The 20,783-nt window shown below is 37.4% G+C and overlaps 1 protein-coding gene across 1 annotated transcript in view; it reads right to left on the reverse strand.

Annotated features, from left to right (window-relative positions):
• LOC123312124 overlaps positions 1-19,282 on the reverse strand; it is a 49,708-nt gene extending 30,426 nt beyond the window's left edge. The window contains exon 1 of the mRNA XM_044896359.1: positions 19,022-19,282. Coding sequence (XP_044752294.1) covers positions 19,022-19,202 — 181 coding nt within the window. The 5' untranslated portion in view covers positions 19,203-19,282. The remainder of the gene's footprint in view (positions 1-19,021) is intronic.
• Positions 19,283-20,783: the final 1,501 nt, after the last annotated feature.

The raw sequence follows: 20,783 nt of genomic DNA on the forward strand, positions 1-20,783 counted from the left end.
TAAACGCCAGAATTTCCGTATATTGGATGCTGAAAAGGGTCCACAACTTCAGCGTTTGAAATCCAAAGCATAGCGCGTATTTCCATTATTTATTAAAAAAGTGTTGGAACGAAGAATATGCTTCTAAACAGGCCTGTTTCAATTGAGGTACATTATATTCCTGGTTCTGACTGCTGCAACGAATGGGGCCTTCGTCCCATCTGGCGTGTTGCCAGATAGAGACGTATACACTGCACCGACACTGCACCAACACTGCACCCTAGAAAAACCTTTCAAAGAACAGGCTGTGGTGCAGTGTCGGTCTAGTGCCTAAGTCTAGATCTGGCATTAGAAATGCCCTAATATCTTAATAGTTGGGGAGCCGACGATGCTAAAACGGGATTTACTCGAGCGTCGTGGAGACCTAGAGGATTTTGAAGATTAGATGGTGGAGAGAAAAAAGTTTCTATGATGTATGCACTTTCAGCGGTGGAGAAAGCGTCCGCAGGTTTTCAAAGATGTAAAAAAAATCGTTAAGTGTACATACTCAAGCGTGTCAGATTAATATACTGTATATGCGTTACGTGTCTAAATTCATTTTAATCTGACAGTTTGCGTGGTGGGGCTGGCCGTACAAAAGAGTTGAAAATGGTGAAATAAATTTTTTCTTCGAGCGTATCAGATTTTTGGAGGATGGAGGATGTTAATTGGAACTGAAAGAAGCTACTTTTCAAATAACTGACAATTCGTACGTGACACCAGATCACAGCGTTCCATCGAAAATTCACAAAAAAATCATAACTTGTACATACTCGAGTGTGTCAGATTTTCATACAGATGGTTAATCTCGGTGTTGACCCACTAATCTGACACTAATCATGGGGGTTTCTTAATCTGACAGTTCGAAGATAATAACAAGGAATTTTTTAAAAATATCTCCCTTCCTGTACCTCTAATCGTTTCTGTTTTCATTATGAAAGTTGTAGATTATAAAATTCTATAGATACAACTTTTGCCTGAAGCAATTTCACATAGGTACTGTCAACCGTCTTCTAGTTAGAGGACGATGAGGGCGAGGAGCTTAGTCACACATGCGAAAGGGCAAGGTCAATGTGGAAACCCAGTCTAATGTACATTCATCGCCATATATCTCAAAAATGTATGAACGTAGAAAAAATTGCTTGGGACAAAATTTCTAGAAAATGTTATGCTCTACAACTTTTATGATAAACGCAAAAAAGATTTGAAGCCCAGGCAAGGAGATAATTCAAAAAAACTGATTTTTGTGACCTTTAAGGCCAATTTTCATTGTTTCGGCTTGCTGAAACTGTCAGATTATATTTTTTCCGTTATTCTTGAATCACTAGCTTCAAAATGAGAAGAGGTACTCTACAGGGTACAAAGTAAATCCCGAGTAAATCCCGAATTTCCCGCTTGGGCTCCCCAACTATAAAGACCACTCACTGAAAAGGCATTGTAGGAATGTTCCAAATGTTTTTTTTTCAATTTTCGTCAACCCCCATATCTCTAATATCCCAACACGTCAACAGAAATCTCCTTTGACAGCGAAATTACCGCTAACTAACAACGCGCAACACAAGTTTGTAGATACTTTCCCCGACTTTGAATAAGGCCATTCCAACTCTCATTTCCCCTCGATTCCGAACATTCAGTCCCTCCCTGAATTCCTGCCATAACTGCCATAAAGGGGGGCATAAAGATGGAACGATAAGTTATATTACGCTGATATTGAGATATGACGAGAGTGCATTTCAGACGTTTCAGTGGAAACAGGATGCCAGTCGGGCATTAGACAAGATATCACGTTTAAGCCGAACTGTGAAGGAATCTTAATTACCTTCTTAATTGAATCCATGAGGGACGTGAGAAAGTGATTAAAAAAGCCAGTTTCCGATTAGGAACGATCTACGGTCTTGAACTTATGCCGTATCGACGGGGATTTCCGCGGAATGGCCCTTCTGAGGTTGTGAAAGTTCTGTCGCTGGCGCTCTACGTCGATTTTCCAAGTTGAAACTCCTCAGGTATAAAATTGATGCTTTCTTCATTCACTTGAGGATTACCCCGGGAAATTTCCTTTGAAAGCGAATTCGATTCTTCCAGGATTTGTATTAATTTTCGTGTCAAAGTAGAAGGGCTCCTTATTTGAATTTAAGACTTTTTTCAAATTCATTACGTGCCTTCTCAATTCATAATGTGAGAAAATGAACATTAGACGTCTCATCTTTGGAATCATCTGAAGGTCTGTTCACAGCAGTAAGGTTCCAATACTAGTTAGGTATATTATAGAAATATTTTGAACAATTCAGGACCAAGGTGAGAACCTTGTGGAACTCCTGAGAAGGCTTTGGTTGAACTCTCTCTAGTAGAACATTTCCAACAGTTCGGTATCATCCCCTGGACCACCACCGATTTAGCTTTACCTTACAGAGAAAAATGAGAACATGAAGCTGATGAAACAACGTAAACATTATCGTAAAAGCTCAGAGCTGTCACGACATCTTGGGGGTCGAGGAATGCTTGATTTGTATTCGAGAGTATTTCCTGACAACGGCTGTTTTATCTGAACTTCATCGAGCAGTTTGTGATACTGATAATTTTACTCCGTTGAAGCTTAAAAATCGTCGAACACTCTGCAGAAAGCAAAATGCAGTAACATGGAAGACGCCAGAACGAAGTAAACCATGATTACGTCGATAAATCTGGATTGCAGGAGACAATGGCAGTTGAAAGATGTTCAGACCAACCTCTTCATACCTCTTGTTATTTCACCTACAGGCTTTAACGAAGATCTCCTAGAGAATTTGAAGAAACTTCGATGATCCCAAATCCCTATACTCTTGATAGAGAGCGGCGAATGTCCCAATAATATTCTGCAATTGAGCAAAGAGAAAATTTAACTAAATACATATATGCTTTTTCAGATACGTTCTTCAAAGGTGGGCAAACTAACGAAGACAAATTCCACAACTGAACGAGAACGCCGTTAAAAAAAATTGGTGATGCGAATAAATCGCGAAAGAGCTTTCCTAATTCAGTTTATGAGTTTCAAGCTGAACTTTTGCGTGCTCCCCTTTATTACTTCCTTTTCTCACATGGTTCGCTTCTTTATTGTTAGTTACTATTTATTACTTTATTATGCGCCCACAGACTCCTTTACAGACTTTCTTAATAAATTTCCACAAAGGAAATTGTCTCATAGGTCTCCCTTGGAAGTGGCGATGAGGAAAACTGTTTCAATAAAATTTTATTAGTCTCATAAATATGAAATTTCTGTCTTTTACTTCGACAATTTTAGGGGTGCGGTTTAATTTTTACATTGATGAGCCTTATTTTCTTATTTACATCTGAACTCTATGTGCCATGGCATCTTTTGCGGATAATAGAATAGAGTTTAGGGATTTGGCAGGGAAAATTGTATGGATTGCCTGATTCAACATAGAACAGTATATAAGTAATTTTTTAAGTTTTTTTTACCGGAAGAAAATAAAAAAGAAAATCCATTGATTTCTTTTTAATTATTTTTTCCTTCTCGTCGTTTCATTCTGTTTTTTGTGTTTGAATGCCATTCAAGTGGTCAACCACTTGCTTTCTATAATATAATTGAGATTATAACACGTAAAAAACATTCCGGAGATGATCATAAATAATATCCTGTGAAAATTATTGTGCATCTGCTCAGTGTCACCTCGATCGTTGTTTATATTTCATGTTGAAAGTAAAAAATAATTCATTAATGACCTTCATCAAGTTTTTTTTAGCAAATAAAGTATATACTTATTCATGATGGAGAAGAAATATTTAGTGAACATTATACGGAAATGATGTGGAGTTTTAATTGTGTTTATTCAATTTTATGAGCTTTGAAGATGTTTTGACGTGCAATTCACAAATATGGTGATGAGAACTTGATGTGTGAAAAAAATTGTATCGATAAACAACTCTATACAATGTTAAGGACTACTCCTGATGAAATTATGGTAGTTGGGGCTAATATTTGGAATTGTGGTGCTTATGAGTTATAGAGTAGAATATTGAGGGAAGAATCAGCATTGGTTTTTCAATACCAGAGCATTCTTGAATCTCTCGAAAATGAGAGAAATCATATCGATTTTCGAGGCTGTTCTCACATTGTCGTTTCATTCTCAGCAGAAACCGCCTATATGCTGATTCATGACCTTCCGATATATCAAAACCTCTAGAACCACAAGCTGATAATTTCAGTCATAAGCAAACCGAGTGGAATCGATAGTTTGGCGGATTGGTAACTTGAGGTAGGCAGCAAACTTACTTGGAAATTTATAATCAACTCGCACTGTAAATTCCGTAGTTTAGACGCTGAATTCTTGTGAAATACACTCTACAACCTAGTTAGAAATGTGTAAGCATATAATAGTGGATAAATATCGTGGAAGTTCAGACTGAATCTTAGCTACTTTGCTGTGAGGTTCTCAAGAACTTGTTTGAGTATTACTGCGATAAGAAAGGTGGTTTCACAATTGTAAAATTCAAAATAATCACTTCTCAACTGGAACAATCCATAGCACACATCCTCAACAACCTCTATCGGACTATTATGTGAACTGCTGCAATCATAGTTTTCAGATATGCATTATAAGTATGTATTGTTACCAGGAATTTCCAATTGACTGGAATCACTCAAGTAGGTAGGTGTTTTGGGATTAATTTTAGATATCGAATCACCTGCGAGTAGCACTTGAACTGCGCCATTCACATATACGATTGTGTTCCCCAGATTTTGTAACCTGCTGTCGTAGTACTATGCCTAGCTCTACTGTTCATTCATGAGGAATAAAGTAGTGCCAGGAGTTCATTAGAACTTTGTCAAATCTGATGGGGAAACAATAGTCCTTCTTCAAAATCTACCACCTGTGACGGGTAGTCAATCAGATACAAGCAAAGATGACTTCAAGATGTGCAGATATCTGAAAGCTTCTGAAACTTGACCTTTTTTTCAGATTTTTTCTGTCTTTCAATGACGCGATATTCGAAAACTCTTTCTTGCGAAAGGAAAGAAAACGGGAAATATATAATTGAATTCATTGATATAAAGTGGTGGAAAAATTCTCGAAGCATGAAGAATTTTTTTTGGAATCTGTGTAGAAATACCTTTTACATCCGTCCTTCGAACCCGTTTCATCTCAGGCTTTCGAGGAATTTAAGCGAACTAGAATGAGCAGATTAAAATTGTTGATTTTGCTCCCAGTTTCCAGTATCTCTGTGTAACATAAATCCTAGCTGCAATCTGACGAGGAAGTTCCAGATAAACATTCCGAAATAAAACGCTGCATATTCCCTGAAATATGCTGCAGGCCACGGCAAAAAAAAACCCTCTCCCTTCCATGAATAAGCAAGTAGGCAGAGAATAGAAAACACGACTTGATGCAATTCTATTCCGAGAAATCTGTCAATGACATTTCACATTTCGGGCTGATTTTCAATAAGAAGTGTAGATATTCCGGAACTCCCTAAGGGAGTTCACATGCGAAGAATTTCCGTTCTGACATCCTTCTTTTCAGGAATAGCACGATTGAGTGTTCCCTTCATCGTCCTTTTATTTCATTTCGAGATCTAGCAGGCGGTGCGTTATAATTGAAAATGAATCTAGTTTGAATTCGAAGGATTTTATTGGCTCGGATTCATCGAAAGAGTATTATAAAGGTTAGAATTCGATATGTGAGTGAGACAGATGAAATGGCAACTTCTGTGAATGAAGAATTCGATCGAAAATGTTTCAGTCTTCGTGAATCGTGAAAAAAATAACGAGGTTTCTAAGTCGAGACCTTGGGTCATAAGCCCTTTATTCTGCAAATTTGTGGTTGTATTTAAACGTGTTCAAGAATGTTTGAAAGAATCCTAAAAAGACACAAAGAGAGTCCTAGGAGTTTATAAGGATGATGCATATCCAATAACTAGGAAATAAAAATATGACAAAAACTGGAGGAAAGAATGTTGGTGAACCATTTTATTGGTTCGATTTGAATGGGGAACATGTGCTATCTGATGCACTATTTCGATATTTATTCTTTCCTTTCCACAGACATAAAATTTTTAAAACAAAATAGATCCTGCAGATGCCAGCAGCCCTGCGGACAGGGCCTTGTCACTTCAGATATCATCTGCACCAAATGGGTCTATAGCTGGAAGAAATTTGCCTACTGACCAGTTTAAGAGGAGTACATTTGGACTAGCAATATCCATATCCTCAAGATGTGACATCTAAGACTCATAAGGACGTCAATGGATCAACAAATATATTAGAGATCTCCTGGGGACTGATCGTTTTCTAAGGCAATTTCTGACTCATGGAATTTGAACCTTGAAGAGCAAGAAATTCTGCATTTGTTTTTGTACCTACCCTAGTGGTAGGAAAACAATCAAGGTCACGGCAATGCTGACCAAAAGGACAGAAAGAATCCTCTTGTTGATACTCTACTATAAACTCATCACAATAAAATAACCCAATGATCGCAGTTCTGAAAGGCTGTATCCTAACCAATCGACCCCAACTCACTCTAATCTTCCCTCCCTTCGCTAAACTGTGACTTGCCCTCCCCAATTCGTCATTCATCATAAATTCGACCAAATCATTCATTCTGAATCTCTCCCCAGATACATTTTTCAGTTTTTCCCTTTACCCAGCCTATCCACTCGGTATTCTTGATTTGCGAGCACTGTCAGGGTGAGAGACGAGTTCATGGAATTTATTATACAACATAGAACGCCGACTTTGTTGTTTTAGCATGTGTACGGGTTACACACAACATCGCTTTAATTAAGAATGAATAGAATACCTTCGCAGCGCGTCTCATTACAAGGAAATCTTTCGGCTGAATTATGTTTGTAGCTAGATGATCTCACGGATATGCTGGCCGAGCCTACGAAACACGAGGTCGCTTCTTTCAGTTTAACAGGGAAAAAAGGGATATTCTATCAGATAGCTATCACTTCGAATTGAAACAACCTCCACAACAACTCAAACTCAGCAGATTATTCAGTTATTTCTATTATTTGAAGAGCTCGAGTTCATCGTTTGCATTCTCGAATAATTTCGACAAGATCTCTGAATGCGGAACAGCAACGTCGTCATCCAGAAACCCGCAAATTCTTCAAATCGAACCGCAGTTATCACTTCATCATTCAAAATAGCGTTTGACTCATGCATATTTTAATGTTATGGTGATTAACGATTAACGTAGAATCGTCAGTAGATTGGAACGATGAAATAACTGTACCGATCAGGAATTCAATCTATTGACTCTATTGTATTGACCTTGACAATTTTACTACTTCGTATTACGCACAGGAAATACCCGAAAGTGTTTTGTTTTGATTTCTTCGCCTTGCAGAAATGTTGCTAACTTGCACAGGACGAATTGCTGATAGATGTCAATATTTTTTGATAAGGAAGTTAACGCTGATATTGGTAGTGGGTATTATTTTATGAGAGATATTGATTTTCGAATATCAACAGCGTAGTCATGATTGTATTCGGGTGATCAAAGGGAAGAAATATGCAAAAAAGTCACTTGTTTTTCCTTACACTCCCATAATTCCAACATTCGTCTACAGATATAATAGGTATACTCCATTCACGTTTATTTTAGCAGTCGGTTGGCTATGAAATAATTTTGTCAAGTTTTTGTAGCTCATGAAATGTCGTTTATGGTCATGACGCCGTTGCCACAACTAATATAAATTTTTATTATGAAAATGCCGAAAGTGATAGCAAAATGAGACAGGATTTCAGGAAGAGCTATTTAGAATTCAGGTCCGCTCATTCAAATAGTTATACCTTGATATTCTGAAATCCACAATACGTCAGACGGTAGCGAACATATTCAATGTAAGAGAATTTATATAATGTTTCATCTGAATCTAAACGATTTACATTTCAGCTGAATATGTATTTCCACAATCAGAAAGATTGTGAATGAAGAGGATGACAAAGAATTTCCTTCTTTTGGGAGACCCAAAAAAGTGGTGGCATTTACTACAGAATTTTCGATGAATGAGTTCCCGAAAATTGATTTTTCTATTTTTCATTTGACTTGTACTATACATTGTAAATGTCTTAGGGTACCAATAAAAACCTAATTATAATTATTATATCAATGTATAGCCACAAATACGCGCCAGTTGTCCTGTTAATTGTTTATTCATGTGAAATTTTTGTTCAAAGGTGAAGTTCATCTTGACTTGGAACTTCCTTTAATTTCTTTTACTTATATTGATGCAAAATGATTTTTGTTCAAGAATTTAACATTCCTGTAATTATTTGTTAATTCCTTCGGGAGATACTCATTCCCAACCACTGCATCATATCCATTTCATCTTCGGGTTAATATTTTTGAAATCTACAACTGATGTATTTAAACTTTAGCCAAAGAAGATAACGAACATTAACTCTCCTCAAGCTAGTGCATATTATGAAATTATACTGATCTCTTGTATTTTCCATGCAAATAACTGGATTTGGTATGCCTTCAATCAGTTTGTATAAACTTCAATTATGTTCGTCACATATTTTCCGGAGAGATTCGACATTGTGATAAAATACGTAATAACAGAAACTTTTACGTAGAACGGCAACATAGCGTTGATTTAAAACGTAAAAGTGTTTTGACAAGCTTCATAACCCCACATTTTCGTACTATACAGAGTGAAATGTGTCAAATTTCCATGGCCAACCGAGTGCTAAAATAAAAGTGAATGGATCATAGAAACGAAATCAGATGGTTTTTCTATCTTCAGGTGAAACAATGGATAGATAGGTTTATTGAAAACGGCCGTTATTGATGAATGCATATTGGTAAGTTGAAGAACGTAGTTTACTTGCATATCACCGAAAAAGCTTCGTTCGAAGTAAAACTGGAAATTTGCCAATAATCCTTTACGAATTTTCATCGAGTTTCTGCTACATCCATTCAATTGGTTATTGCAAAATTGAGTTCTGTGCGTCTTGATCTACATGAAGAAGGAATAACGGTTATAATTATTGAAGAAATTGTTTAATTTGAACACTTTATGAGAATAGTTAAAACCATATTGGTTTCAATATTAATAATGATAAACGATGAATACTTTTAATCGTTCACTTTTGATATACTTTTTTTCCAGAGAGCCCTCGTAACAACCCTAAGAATTCGAATCAGGTTCCAGATGAAAATCGAGTCGAAAAGCTCCTGCTGCATTGCCTCCATAAGGAAAGATCTAAATAACGAATAGTGAGAAATTTACGTGTAGAATTCCAAGTCAAACGTTCGCCAAGGATGATGTGCTTTCTTTGCAAATAAAATGACGTTGTTAAACTTGCCGGATATCCGCAGATTCGGATTACCGCAGAGCGGGATGGCACAGAATGCATACGTAAACAGGAATGTTCTTGATTCCGTAATATGCCATTCTTATGGAAATTCCATCATCCCAAAAAGAACGTTATGTGGTACAAAACAAAATCAAGATAATCCGGTAACCGGAACGTTGATCTCGAAAACTGAGGCTGAGAAAGGTACAGGGGCGCCCCAATATTGGACACAGTTATGAAAGGAAAATTTGAAATATGAATAATTCGATTTTTTTTCGTGTAGAAGATCTAGGACAGGAGTCTCAAAATATTTAACTTTAACCTCAACTGTGATATAGTAACATTTGCTTGAACGTACTTTTATTTATAATTAAATCTTTTAAATGTAACCTCAAAGTCTCTTTTTCATTATGTTAACGCAATTCATCTGCATTTCACCTGAAAACACACAGAAATCCATATTGATATTTCAGATGTGATCTACATTTTTGGGAAAATGTCTAAGAGCTATAATAGGTTTATGAAATTCATCTGCATTTCACCTGAAAACACACAGAAATCCATATTGATATTTCAGATGTGATCTACATTTTTGGGAAAATGTCTAAGAGCTATAATAGGTTTATGAAACATGCTGTGCATGCCTGAAAGTATTACTCCTCAGTAATCTTCAGCAAAAAAATATTCGAAGAAGACTTCATATTACGAGGATATATTGAAAAATTTCAAAATTTCAATGTCAAAATATTTTATTACCCAACATATTCTCCTCTCAATTGGATACATTTATTACAGCGAACCTGCAACGTCTCTAGACCTTTCTAAAAAAAAGTTTGTTCTTGGTCTGCAAACCAGACCTCCACAGCTTTTATTACCTCCTCGTTGGAATAAAATTTACGACCTTTCGAACATTTTTTCAGTTGAGGAAATAGATGATAGTCGGATTGAGCCAAATCTGGTGAATAAGGCGGGTGCTCTAGTAATTCAAACCCTAACTAACAAATTTTTTGCATGGTAACATGAGATTTGTGTACGTTGTCCCGCAAAAACAAAACCCCTTTGGATAGCTTTCCGCGTCTTTTCTCTTTTTTTCGGTAAAATGGTAAGTAATGTCGAATAGTAATTTCCGGTTATTGTTCTACCCTTATTCAAAAACTCAATACTCCATGGCAATCGTAGTACTCTCAACAGGTACTTGATGATGGCTCGAAACTCCAATTTTTCGATTTTCACAATTTTGGTGAACATCTTTTTTCTTATTTTTGTTATGCATGGAACTGGTCTAGGCTAACTAGATATCAATTCATCCTCGTACACTCACAAATCTAAGGTGAGGTAACGATTTTCCAGAAGTTCAAAAAATGCACATAATTCCATGATTTCGTTGATGAAATTGAAGCATCATAGAGGCATAAGCAGGTAACGTTGGTAACCTTGAGTAATAACCAACATTTGAATGTATTACACTAGGAAGCTATGTAGCAAAAACTCGCAAAACCCGAATTAAGGGTTGTAGTGCCCTCTGAGCTGCTTCGGACACGCAGTTCATTAGACGAATACTTATTTCGTTTCATCATTCCATTGATAAACTGATTTTCTACTATAAGATCTATTATGAGAAAACGCTGAAACAGCTCTCAGACAGAAAAGCCCCCACAATGAAATTGATTCCCATAACAATCCCCCACTGTTTTCGGATGTAGAATTAATCAACGTTTGAGAAAAATTGCGACTTCATTATTAGCGAAGGATAAAAATTGGATCTCTCGTGAAGATCTGCCTTCACGCAATGAACTTCGGAGTGATTGATAATACCGCTTATAAACAGGTAGGTGTTTCCTGCCATTTCCCATTCCCATCTTTCCCAATTTGTTTCCATTTCTTATAGCGCCCCGAAGGGGTGTTCGGAAAGCTTTTATGGATACCGGAAGAAAACTTGCGCTTATTACTGAGGTAGATGATGTGTCTGAAACGATTTCGAATCGAATGGACCATTGAGAGAATCATTTTTCTCATAAATGACGATCCAGTATACTGGGTGTCTGGATTTAACTTTCGGGACGTGATTCTAGAGGTCAAATTATGGCAGTTAGCGCTTTCAAGGATATTTTTTACTTCTCTTATTCGTTTTATTACTAACAATATACGAGGATATATTGAAAAATTCTTAGCCTACTATTGAACCAAACAACATTTCATTGTCAAAATATTTTATTACTCAACATATTCTCCTCTTGATTGGATACATTTATTACAGCGAACCTGCAACGAATCTAGACCTTTCAAAAAAATGTTTCTTCTTGCTCTGCAAACCAGACCTCCACAGCTTTCATTACCTCCTCGTTGAAAGAAAATTTACGACCTTTTAAACTCGTTTTCAGTTGAGGAAAGAGATGATAGTCGGATGGAGCCAAATCTGGTGAATAAGGGGGGTAATTCAAACCCTAAATCAAGAATTTTTTCCATGACAAGATGAGATTTGTGTGCAGGGGCGTTGTCCTGCAAAAACAAAACACCTTTGGATAGCTTTCCGCGTCTTTTCTCTTTAATTTTTTCCCGTAGAGTGGTCAGTAATGCCGAATAGTAATCTCCAGTTATTTTTCTACCCTTATCCAAAAAATCAATGATGATTACTCCATGGCAATCCCAAAAAACTGAAGCAAGAACTTTTCCAGCAGATTTTTGTACACGGAACTTCTTAGGTCTTGGAGAACCAGAATGTCACCATTCCATCGATTGTTGCTTTTTTCTGGATCGTAGAAATGTACCCAAGACCCATCCATAGTAAGAATTTGGTTTAAGCAGTCTACATCGTTTTCAAATCGAGCACATATCGAACGCGATGCTTCTACCCTTGTACGCTTTTGGTCAACATTTAAACAATTGGGGATCCGTTTTCAGCAATTTTTCGCATGTCCAAATTGACTTGAACTATATGATGAACGCGTTCGTATGAAATATTCAGTGCTTCAGATATCCGTCTTAGCCCAATTCGACTGTCTGATAAAATCATGTCATGAACACAGAAACTGGCCTTCCCGATCGGTCATCATCTTCAATGGAAAATTTGCCTGTTTTGAAGCTTGCAGTCCAATTTTTCACGGTCTTAAAGTCGTAAAGCTTCTGTAGGCCATCATTCTGAAATGCTTTGTTTCCATGATACAGGGTGTTACATATTTTCGAAATAAATAAGAAATTCCTCGATATTTTCGAAACGTTATGAGATATTTGAAGGAGATCTGGTATAAAGGAACACCTCTGTTTGTAGGTAATAAAATTCTCGTTCGATTGCCCTAGTCGAGTAGTTTTTTGCATAAAGGTGTAGGTACCTATGTGAATAATATTATCAATTAGGGTTGGTATTTCGAAGATTGAAGAAAATAATTAAATTATTCCCAGTTTACGTTTCACCCTTTGACGTGTAACTGAATTAATTTTCCTATTTCCCTAGTGGGCCTCAACAAAGTGGGGCAAGGATAGTTTGTCAGCTGTTTTTCCCGGTGGAAAGCCTCCAAGATTAATTCCTCGGACATTTCTTGTTGTTTTTGCCTTGCGCAATTGGAAGATTGATTGTAATCTAGATCAACAGAGACGAATGCATCTCAGTAATTAATCTTACGGCGTAAAAATCGAAGACGGAGTAACCATCTCTCACTGTTCCAGATGGAAGAAGGATCGTTTGATGTTTTTTTTCCCGTTCCAGGCGTTCCCGTCCGATTTTTCACATAACTCCTGCCGGCGACATCTCTGGAAAACAATAAACATTCCGATCCAGCCGCAGATAAATCCCATTTTCAGCTTAATTACATTCTCTCCCCGTTTTCGGGGCCACCGAAAGATACAGTTGGAAGGCATGTCGGGAAATTTGCCGAAGGTGAAACAGTCACGGCAACTTTTCGGGAGTCGCGGGATATAAACCGAACAAACGTTTACCGAACCGAAAAAGTCCTTTTTAAAACGGGAGATAAACATGAAAATTAGATGTCAAGTTCACGACGGGATTTCAATGGGATGGGTTGGGGGGGTTTCGTTAAATAATTTCGCGAGATCCGCAAAGACTGTTCTCAAAACAAGAATGGAAAATAATTTGATAAGTTACACACGGGTTGCCTTCGGGGCTTGGGTTCACAAAGAGCAATGGAAATGGCTAGAAAACAGCCTTTGGTGGGGGAGTGAAATGTTACCGAATTTAATGCTGTCGACAGCACTTCCGAACTGTTTGAGTACTGAACGTTCTTGAAGTTTAAAATTGACGTCCGGAGTTTTTTGATGGGTGTGAAACAATTTGTTCTCTTCGACAGAGTTTCGAGTGGCTCTCTTTGATTTCATTCCTTCAGTGGCGCACTATAAGACGGGTATTTTTTATATAATTTATCACCACACACCAAGCAAAACATCACAAAGGCATTTTAAACTATAGGAACCCAGGTACAGTATATATTTTCTATGGGAAAAAGTAATTTCAATCACCCCGTTCTCATACGATGAACACAGGAAATATTCAGACAAAATGTTGCGGAAAACGTTCGAAGTACCTAGTGAAAAAAATATCCAAATCTTTTAATCGCGACATAGAGTTGTACTACGTGAAAAAAATAATAATGTTCGTTAAAAAAAATTCGCATTACGTTATGGACTTTCGAAGGTTGAAGTTCTGTGACTGAACGTTATTCTCTCCTTGAAAATTTGATGATATCTATTGACCTATACAGGGTGAGTATTTGGCTCGTACAAATATTTTAACAGTAGATTCTTTTGGTTGAAAGAACCACTCTTTTCCTTTACCATTTTTTCCGCATCGGCTCGGTTCAAAAGATACAGGCTGTTGAAAAACCATAAAAACATTTATTTTTAGTTATATCTCACAATCGGTTTTATGGAATGAAATGAATTTCGGAATATAGTTTTTCATTTAGGGGAGACTGGGGAGGGTTGATACGTTTTTTGGAATTTTTATTCTGGAAACTGAATTATATGAAGAAGCAGGACTTTTCTTATATTATATAATTCTTCAATTAATCGTTCAACAAAATAAATATAGAAGTCGCAAAACATAAACATCTTATTCTGTACAGAACGTTGAACACAAAAACATGCAAACTGTCTCAAGCCTCCCCACATATGGGATTATTGATACGATGTACTGGGAGAGTAATCGGGAGGATTATTCAGCTCAGTAGGTAGGTCAGCAATGATACTGGCATGCTTTGGTCCCATAGGTGTAGAAAAATCAGGAAATTGTCAGTTAGTCACTTCCACACAAGAAAAGTCGGCCTCGTTAAATACATGGGGATTGTACGGTTTTTAAAAATCCCTTTGATATGTTGGATGGTGAAGACGCCTTCATGTAGGCCTATCCAACTAGCTACGGAATATTTTTTGAAGATGATACATGTATCAGGCCTCCCCACGACAAATGTCTCAAACCTCCCTGAAAGCAATTTTTAAAGTGATTTATGTTTTCATCTTATACTCATATATTTTTAAAAGCGAATAAAATTGTAAATTGAGTAGTTTTATGCATATTTCTCAGTGAAATGTTTGTTTATGCCGAAGAATTAATGCATGATCATAAAACCCTTAGGTAACTTGAGTAAAAACTTACAATTTCTCACCTCGAAACACTCTTCGTTGAATATTTCACAAACAAACTACTGTTAGCCTTACAGATTAACGTCACGCAATGCCCTCTGCCAAAGAATAGTGTTCACTAGTATAATACTTTTGAAAACGGCTACAGATCGCGGATATAAGCCTGTATCAAGCCTCCCCATGTATCAATGCTCCCTAGTCTCCCCTATTTGATGGATCTTTCACGAACACAAGATATCACCCAGGTCTTCCAGTTTTCTTCTTATAACCATTACCTACCATAAAAATAACATAAATTCAAAGAACTCACCTCTTGAAACTGAGTTGGAAGCTATCTAATGAATATTTGAACGTTTTGTAAAATAAGAGTATTCTCCATAGTTTCTCGTAGGATGCCCTGTTTTTTAGTAATTTGTTCAAAAATAAAACATATCTATGATATTCGGAAAATTGGGTACTTTGGCTGAATACAACTGTGTCAGAAATATCCACAGATAAGCAGTGTCTTAGATTCAGCTCGTTATTCTGAAGGGAATTTTGTTTTTCCGGAGGTGGCCTAGCTCATTATGAGAACTTAAAATGGCAATATCTTTTTATCATGGTCGAATCGGAAAAAATGGTTAGAAAAAAAGGTTTTTCGTTTACCTCAAGAATCTACTGTTGAAATATTTGTACGAGTCAAAGCGTCGACCTGTATATTGTAATTTTGTATGACAAGGCACTTTTTCAGAAGAAGGTACTAGCAGATTCAGAAGCGAAGAGCATTTCTTTCATTACAAGAATCGAAGAATCTAAAGAATCTGTGGAAATTGGAAAAATCGCGATTAACGATTAATATCCCTACAAGGGATATTATTGTTAATTGTTTTTCATCAGATACCTTCAATATGACTTTAATAATACCAAAAAGGGAAATTACTTGAAGCATTCGAAACTTCTCCTCAAATCAGCAAAATCACCTATTCCATCCTAACCTTCAATAGGTGAGGGTTAAAGGTCTAGATTGTAGTGATCTCATGAAATTGATCTGAGTGGAATTCATTGGAATTCGTATTCCATTTCATTTTATGAGAGTGATAGTTATCAATTTGCAAACTCACTTATTCCTTAATGAAAAACCTATAAAATCGTTTTGATGTCCATCTTGAATATTGGGAGAATTAATCCAAATAAATCTCATAATTTCGCCTTTATCCAATTCTGAATCGAACCAACGCCAGCGAGTGGACTTGAAATCAATTTAACTGGTTCGAAATGTACCTAATGATATCCAGTGAAATCATTTTATAACAGCGCCTTCATTAGTGCGTCTATTCATGTCTGCATTATTATTAATAATGGCCGTCATTCCGGATTGCGACTCGAAGAAAATATACGATAATCAACTACATACATAAAACCTGATATACCTTCATTTTGCTCATCAGGGAATCCGATGTTGGATGAGTCAGGTTGGGGTCTACCTTGAAGTTCCCGCTATGTTGATGAATAAAATATTGTGTGAGAGTTGGTCTCGACTCGTTGATTGTTTATTCAGTTTTGGTTTAATGATTGATATTTGGTATTCAACAGAAAAAGCTTCCAACCCTTCCATGAAATATTAACCGTTCAGGTTTCACGACCTTTAGATTACATCAACATCAAGGGACAAGATATGACTCTTGAGATTCAATTCAAAAACGTAGCTGTGTTGTCCACCCAACAAAGTTCACACAAATTTGGTGCCAATATTAATAAAGGAGCAGAGACTAGGGTACTTTAAATGCGACTTGTAGGAGTCGGTGTTTAGCGAAATCTCCTCTGTATCAATGTGATAGACTCAGCAGTTGCTGCTGAAAGGAGTTGGGATTTTGTTCAGAGATCTTGAATGTTTTTTATCCTCCAACTTGGAAATCCTTTATAGGAAACACATACGACCAGGATTGGAATACTGCTCCTATATTGGGGTGCTGGAGCACCAACTTAGCTCGCATTGCTTGACCTGGTCCAGGAGAAAGCCAAGCCAAGCTAAGCTTATCCAAGCCAAGCGTTTAGTTCCTCTTCCAGAAGAATTCGCCGAACCGTTGAATCTGGTATACAATAGAGCTTCGGAAAGAACTTTTATACCTTAGCTTCCAGTCTTTGGAACTCTCTACAAACAGTCGCTTTTCCGAAGATCTTTGACCAGAAGTCCTTCAAGCAAGCCTTCAAGTGCATCGATTTTCATAAACTTCCTCAATCTATACTCCGTCGATCTACAGTACTCCCTGTATTTAAGTCTGAGCTGCGTGGATCGTTTTAGTTAAAACAAACTCATGAGAAGTATCGTTTATCTAATGTACCCTGTAAGTACCTACTGGCTTTCTCCCTGAAATTGCTAGGAATGAATTCATGCAATTTGGAAATCGTGGAATCGATAATTATCTTTCCCAACTCCTGGAGAGTATTGTGAGCGAAAGCATTCTAATTCGTATGGATTTGAATTAAATTTTTTGATGATAAAGAGAGTTCCTATTATGTCTTTTTAATTTTCTTTTAAAACCTCTCTTCAGTAGAACTGAAAGAAGCTTTGAAATTTCAGGGACTGAAGTAAACTTTGTTATCCTCTTTACCCCCACTAGCACTAGTTGGCTTGTTAGAGCCTGAAAACCGTGTATAAATTTTATTATTGGCTAGCAGGTTACAACTCGCCTTATTCATGCATCATATTGTGAAATAGCTTTTTTTTGTGCGAATGCGGAAAAAAGGATTTCATAGGAAAATCGCTAAATTCCATTCATTGATAAAACATGATAACTCATCAGGTGAATTATTTTGAACCAGAACGGTTTGATTTCAAATTGTTACGAAACACATTCAAAACAAACTTGTTCGTGGAAGCCCAATTAATGCTGATACCGAATAGAGTTGATAGTTCAATTCATACAATAATCGCACATCAATATTTCCATAATAATACTTCTATTTGATATTATTGCAATTCCTGAGGTAGCATGACCTGTATCGCGTTTCAAATCTTACACAATTATTATTTCATTTCAGAGAAAAGACTTGCACCATTTCGATTCACCTTTGTACATAAAAGTACGTATAACTTTGAAAGACAGTTTGTAATATGGCATGTCGTATACATCAGAAAAATATGTTGAATTCAAAATGATGAACTTTTATTCGAGCCAGGAAGAAAATATCATTCCCTCTTAAATTTTCCTGGATTTCGTTTTCAATATGCTGATTTCAAAATGAATTCAGACCTTTTCTTGAGATCTGCTCGAGGTATATTCAGAAATCTTGTGCCATTCAACTATACTCCCACCATCTCATTCTAAGGGTTGAACTTTAAAATTGAAAATTTAAAAAACACATAGAAGTTGGCGATAGACTAACGAAAACCGAACGATTTATTGGGAAAATAATTCTCAATACAAACATTTTTATTACATGGGGTCAACTCAACAAGTTATTTCAAAAGTGGAAGTTCTAATTCTGTATCGCGATATATCACAGTTTAATCGCTTTTAATCCACAAGTGTCAGTTGTGTCGTGGAAGAAAATCCGTTCAAAACGTGGAATTTTTCAGATTCGAATTCTATAAAACTGTGCAACTTTTCTCCATAGAAGCAATTTGAAAAATATATACATTGTTATGGTTTGGTCATTTTTCTCTCTCGGAATATACCTACTGATTATCAAGAACTAATTTGTACAAATACAATTATCATGCAATGCTCCGATATAAAGCAAAACGCAAATATGAAGCAGACCATAACAGGTTATGGGCCCAGGGTGAAATGAAAGATTTGAATAACATTTGAAGCTTATGAAAATCTGAACGAAATTTGATGTGTTTTTCGTTACCTATATTATGAGAATAAAGGTAGTTCGATTAAATCTTAAATTTTTTTTCTTGTGAGGGTAGTTTTCAAGGATTTTCATCCTGGATCATGGATGTGTATCTACCAGTTCGTGAGGGGCCCTGTAAATTCGAACACATGAAAGACGTTAACAAACGTCGTCTCATCCTCGTGCGTCTGGCACAAAATCAAATTGTCCCAATAAAATAACAACGTAACAATAACACAATGGAATTATGCAAATTCGGGCCAATTTGCGACACTGACTAACCTGACATCTTAACCTCATCGTCATTGTTAAACACCACCCAGTAAGAAAAAAACTTGTCGATCTCTAATTCCGCAGTCAGCAGGCCATCGATGCCCGTGGTGTTCGGCAGTTTCGATACACCCAGTACGCGCGCTGCCCCGCAGGCGATCACCAGGAAACAGATGCCGGTCGCCGGTGTCATGGCCTCCTCTCAGAGCCGTCGCGATATCAACTGAAGAGCCGCTTTCGCTCGCGGTCTCTCAGCACCGGGTCCGCGTCTAGTGTGCTGCGCGATTGTAATTTCTTTCATTCAGACAGACGGAGGCTGAGATCGTCGGCGGTTCTGGTGATCGATAGGGAACTGGGTGCACCAAGTGGTACTTGAAGTTGACGAGCAATATCAGTCCGGAGGATGATGCCTTTGATGGCTTGGAGACGCTGTTTGATTCAGCCAGACGTAGAACACCTTTTGCTCCCATGTGCAATTTTTGCCAGCTATCATAACCTTTCGAAAGAGCACTTAGTCTGATGTTCCCATCTTGAAAAACTCATCATGGTCAATGACCTGCTCTGCAGACTCTGCTTAGACTAGGACGAAACGATTGAGCACATCCTCTGTGACTGCCCGGCGGCAGATAGGGTCAGGTTTGGAGTATTTGGTTCTCCGAAGATGGTCCTAGAGGAACTCAAGAATCACTGCCCCTCCGATATCATCTCCTTTTTGAGTAGGATGGGACTGGAGGAAGAGATCTAGCTCTACGAGCTTGCCTGTGTGCTACAAAAGATCACTTTGTCACAGTGGCAGGTTTGGTTTATCCGTCCAACACACCCAGCAATCAGTAATCAGTAGTCTGCTGTCGCAGCTGATCTGTCTCTAAGTTGCACACTCTGGCTGAACCATCCGAAAGGTTCTTTCGGAACTTCAAAACTGCATGATCCAATGGATATATGAATCTCTAAGTTTCTTCCCACTAGCTTCTGTCGCCTCAGTATCATTTGATGATAAAGGTTTTATCAGGAACTGATTGGTATAGATTCAGTGAGAAGGACCAGTAGGCTCCTGTTCATCTGGTTATAGATGATTACATGACAAGTCAACGGCAAGAATGCTTTGGACAAGAAAGTTTTAGGAGCAAGGACTTGACCCCCTTGAAGCCTTTCCAGAAACTGGAAAACATAACACCTCTGGAACTGCAAGACGAACTGTAGATCGCACAGGAGGACATCGAAGTCGCAGTGCTTTGCAACCCCTTCATTATAACTATCAACTATCAGTCTGATCGAAATGCGTACAGTACTTTCCTCGTGATTATGAAGCCTGAACCTACATAACAGTAGAATGAATTCGTAAAAGCAGTGCTCAAGAGTTTTTCTCTTCCCTCATCAGAGATACGGTGAACGTATCACCAAGAACTGCAGTGTTTATATAAAAACTTATCTGAGGGTAGAAATCGAAAAAACTTTTGAGCAAAAGTAGCAGAACTTGAAAAAAATCTTTGGGATGCTGGCTACTCTACCACTCTTTTCGAAATTGATTCTCAAAGATGCCCGATTTGCTTATGAGATGTTTAGGCTCAAGTAACCATTACATACTATAGCTGTGAATGTGATGGTCCATGATAACTATGGCAGTATTGCCTGGTGGTCCTTTGAAAAGCTCCAAAAAACCCAAAACAAAGTTGCAAACCTCCAGAGAACAGCATGTCTCCTGAATCGAATTTTTCAATTCCTAAGTTAGGAAACGAAAGTAACACCTAGATGAAACAGAAGGTCCTAAGTATTG

This window comes from Coccinella septempunctata, chromosome 4, assembly GCF_907165205.1.
Source record: "Coccinella septempunctata chromosome 4, icCocSept1.1, whole genome shotgun sequence".
NCBI classification, from domain to species: domain Eukaryota; kingdom Metazoa; phylum Arthropoda; class Insecta; order Coleoptera; family Coccinellidae; genus Coccinella; species Coccinella septempunctata.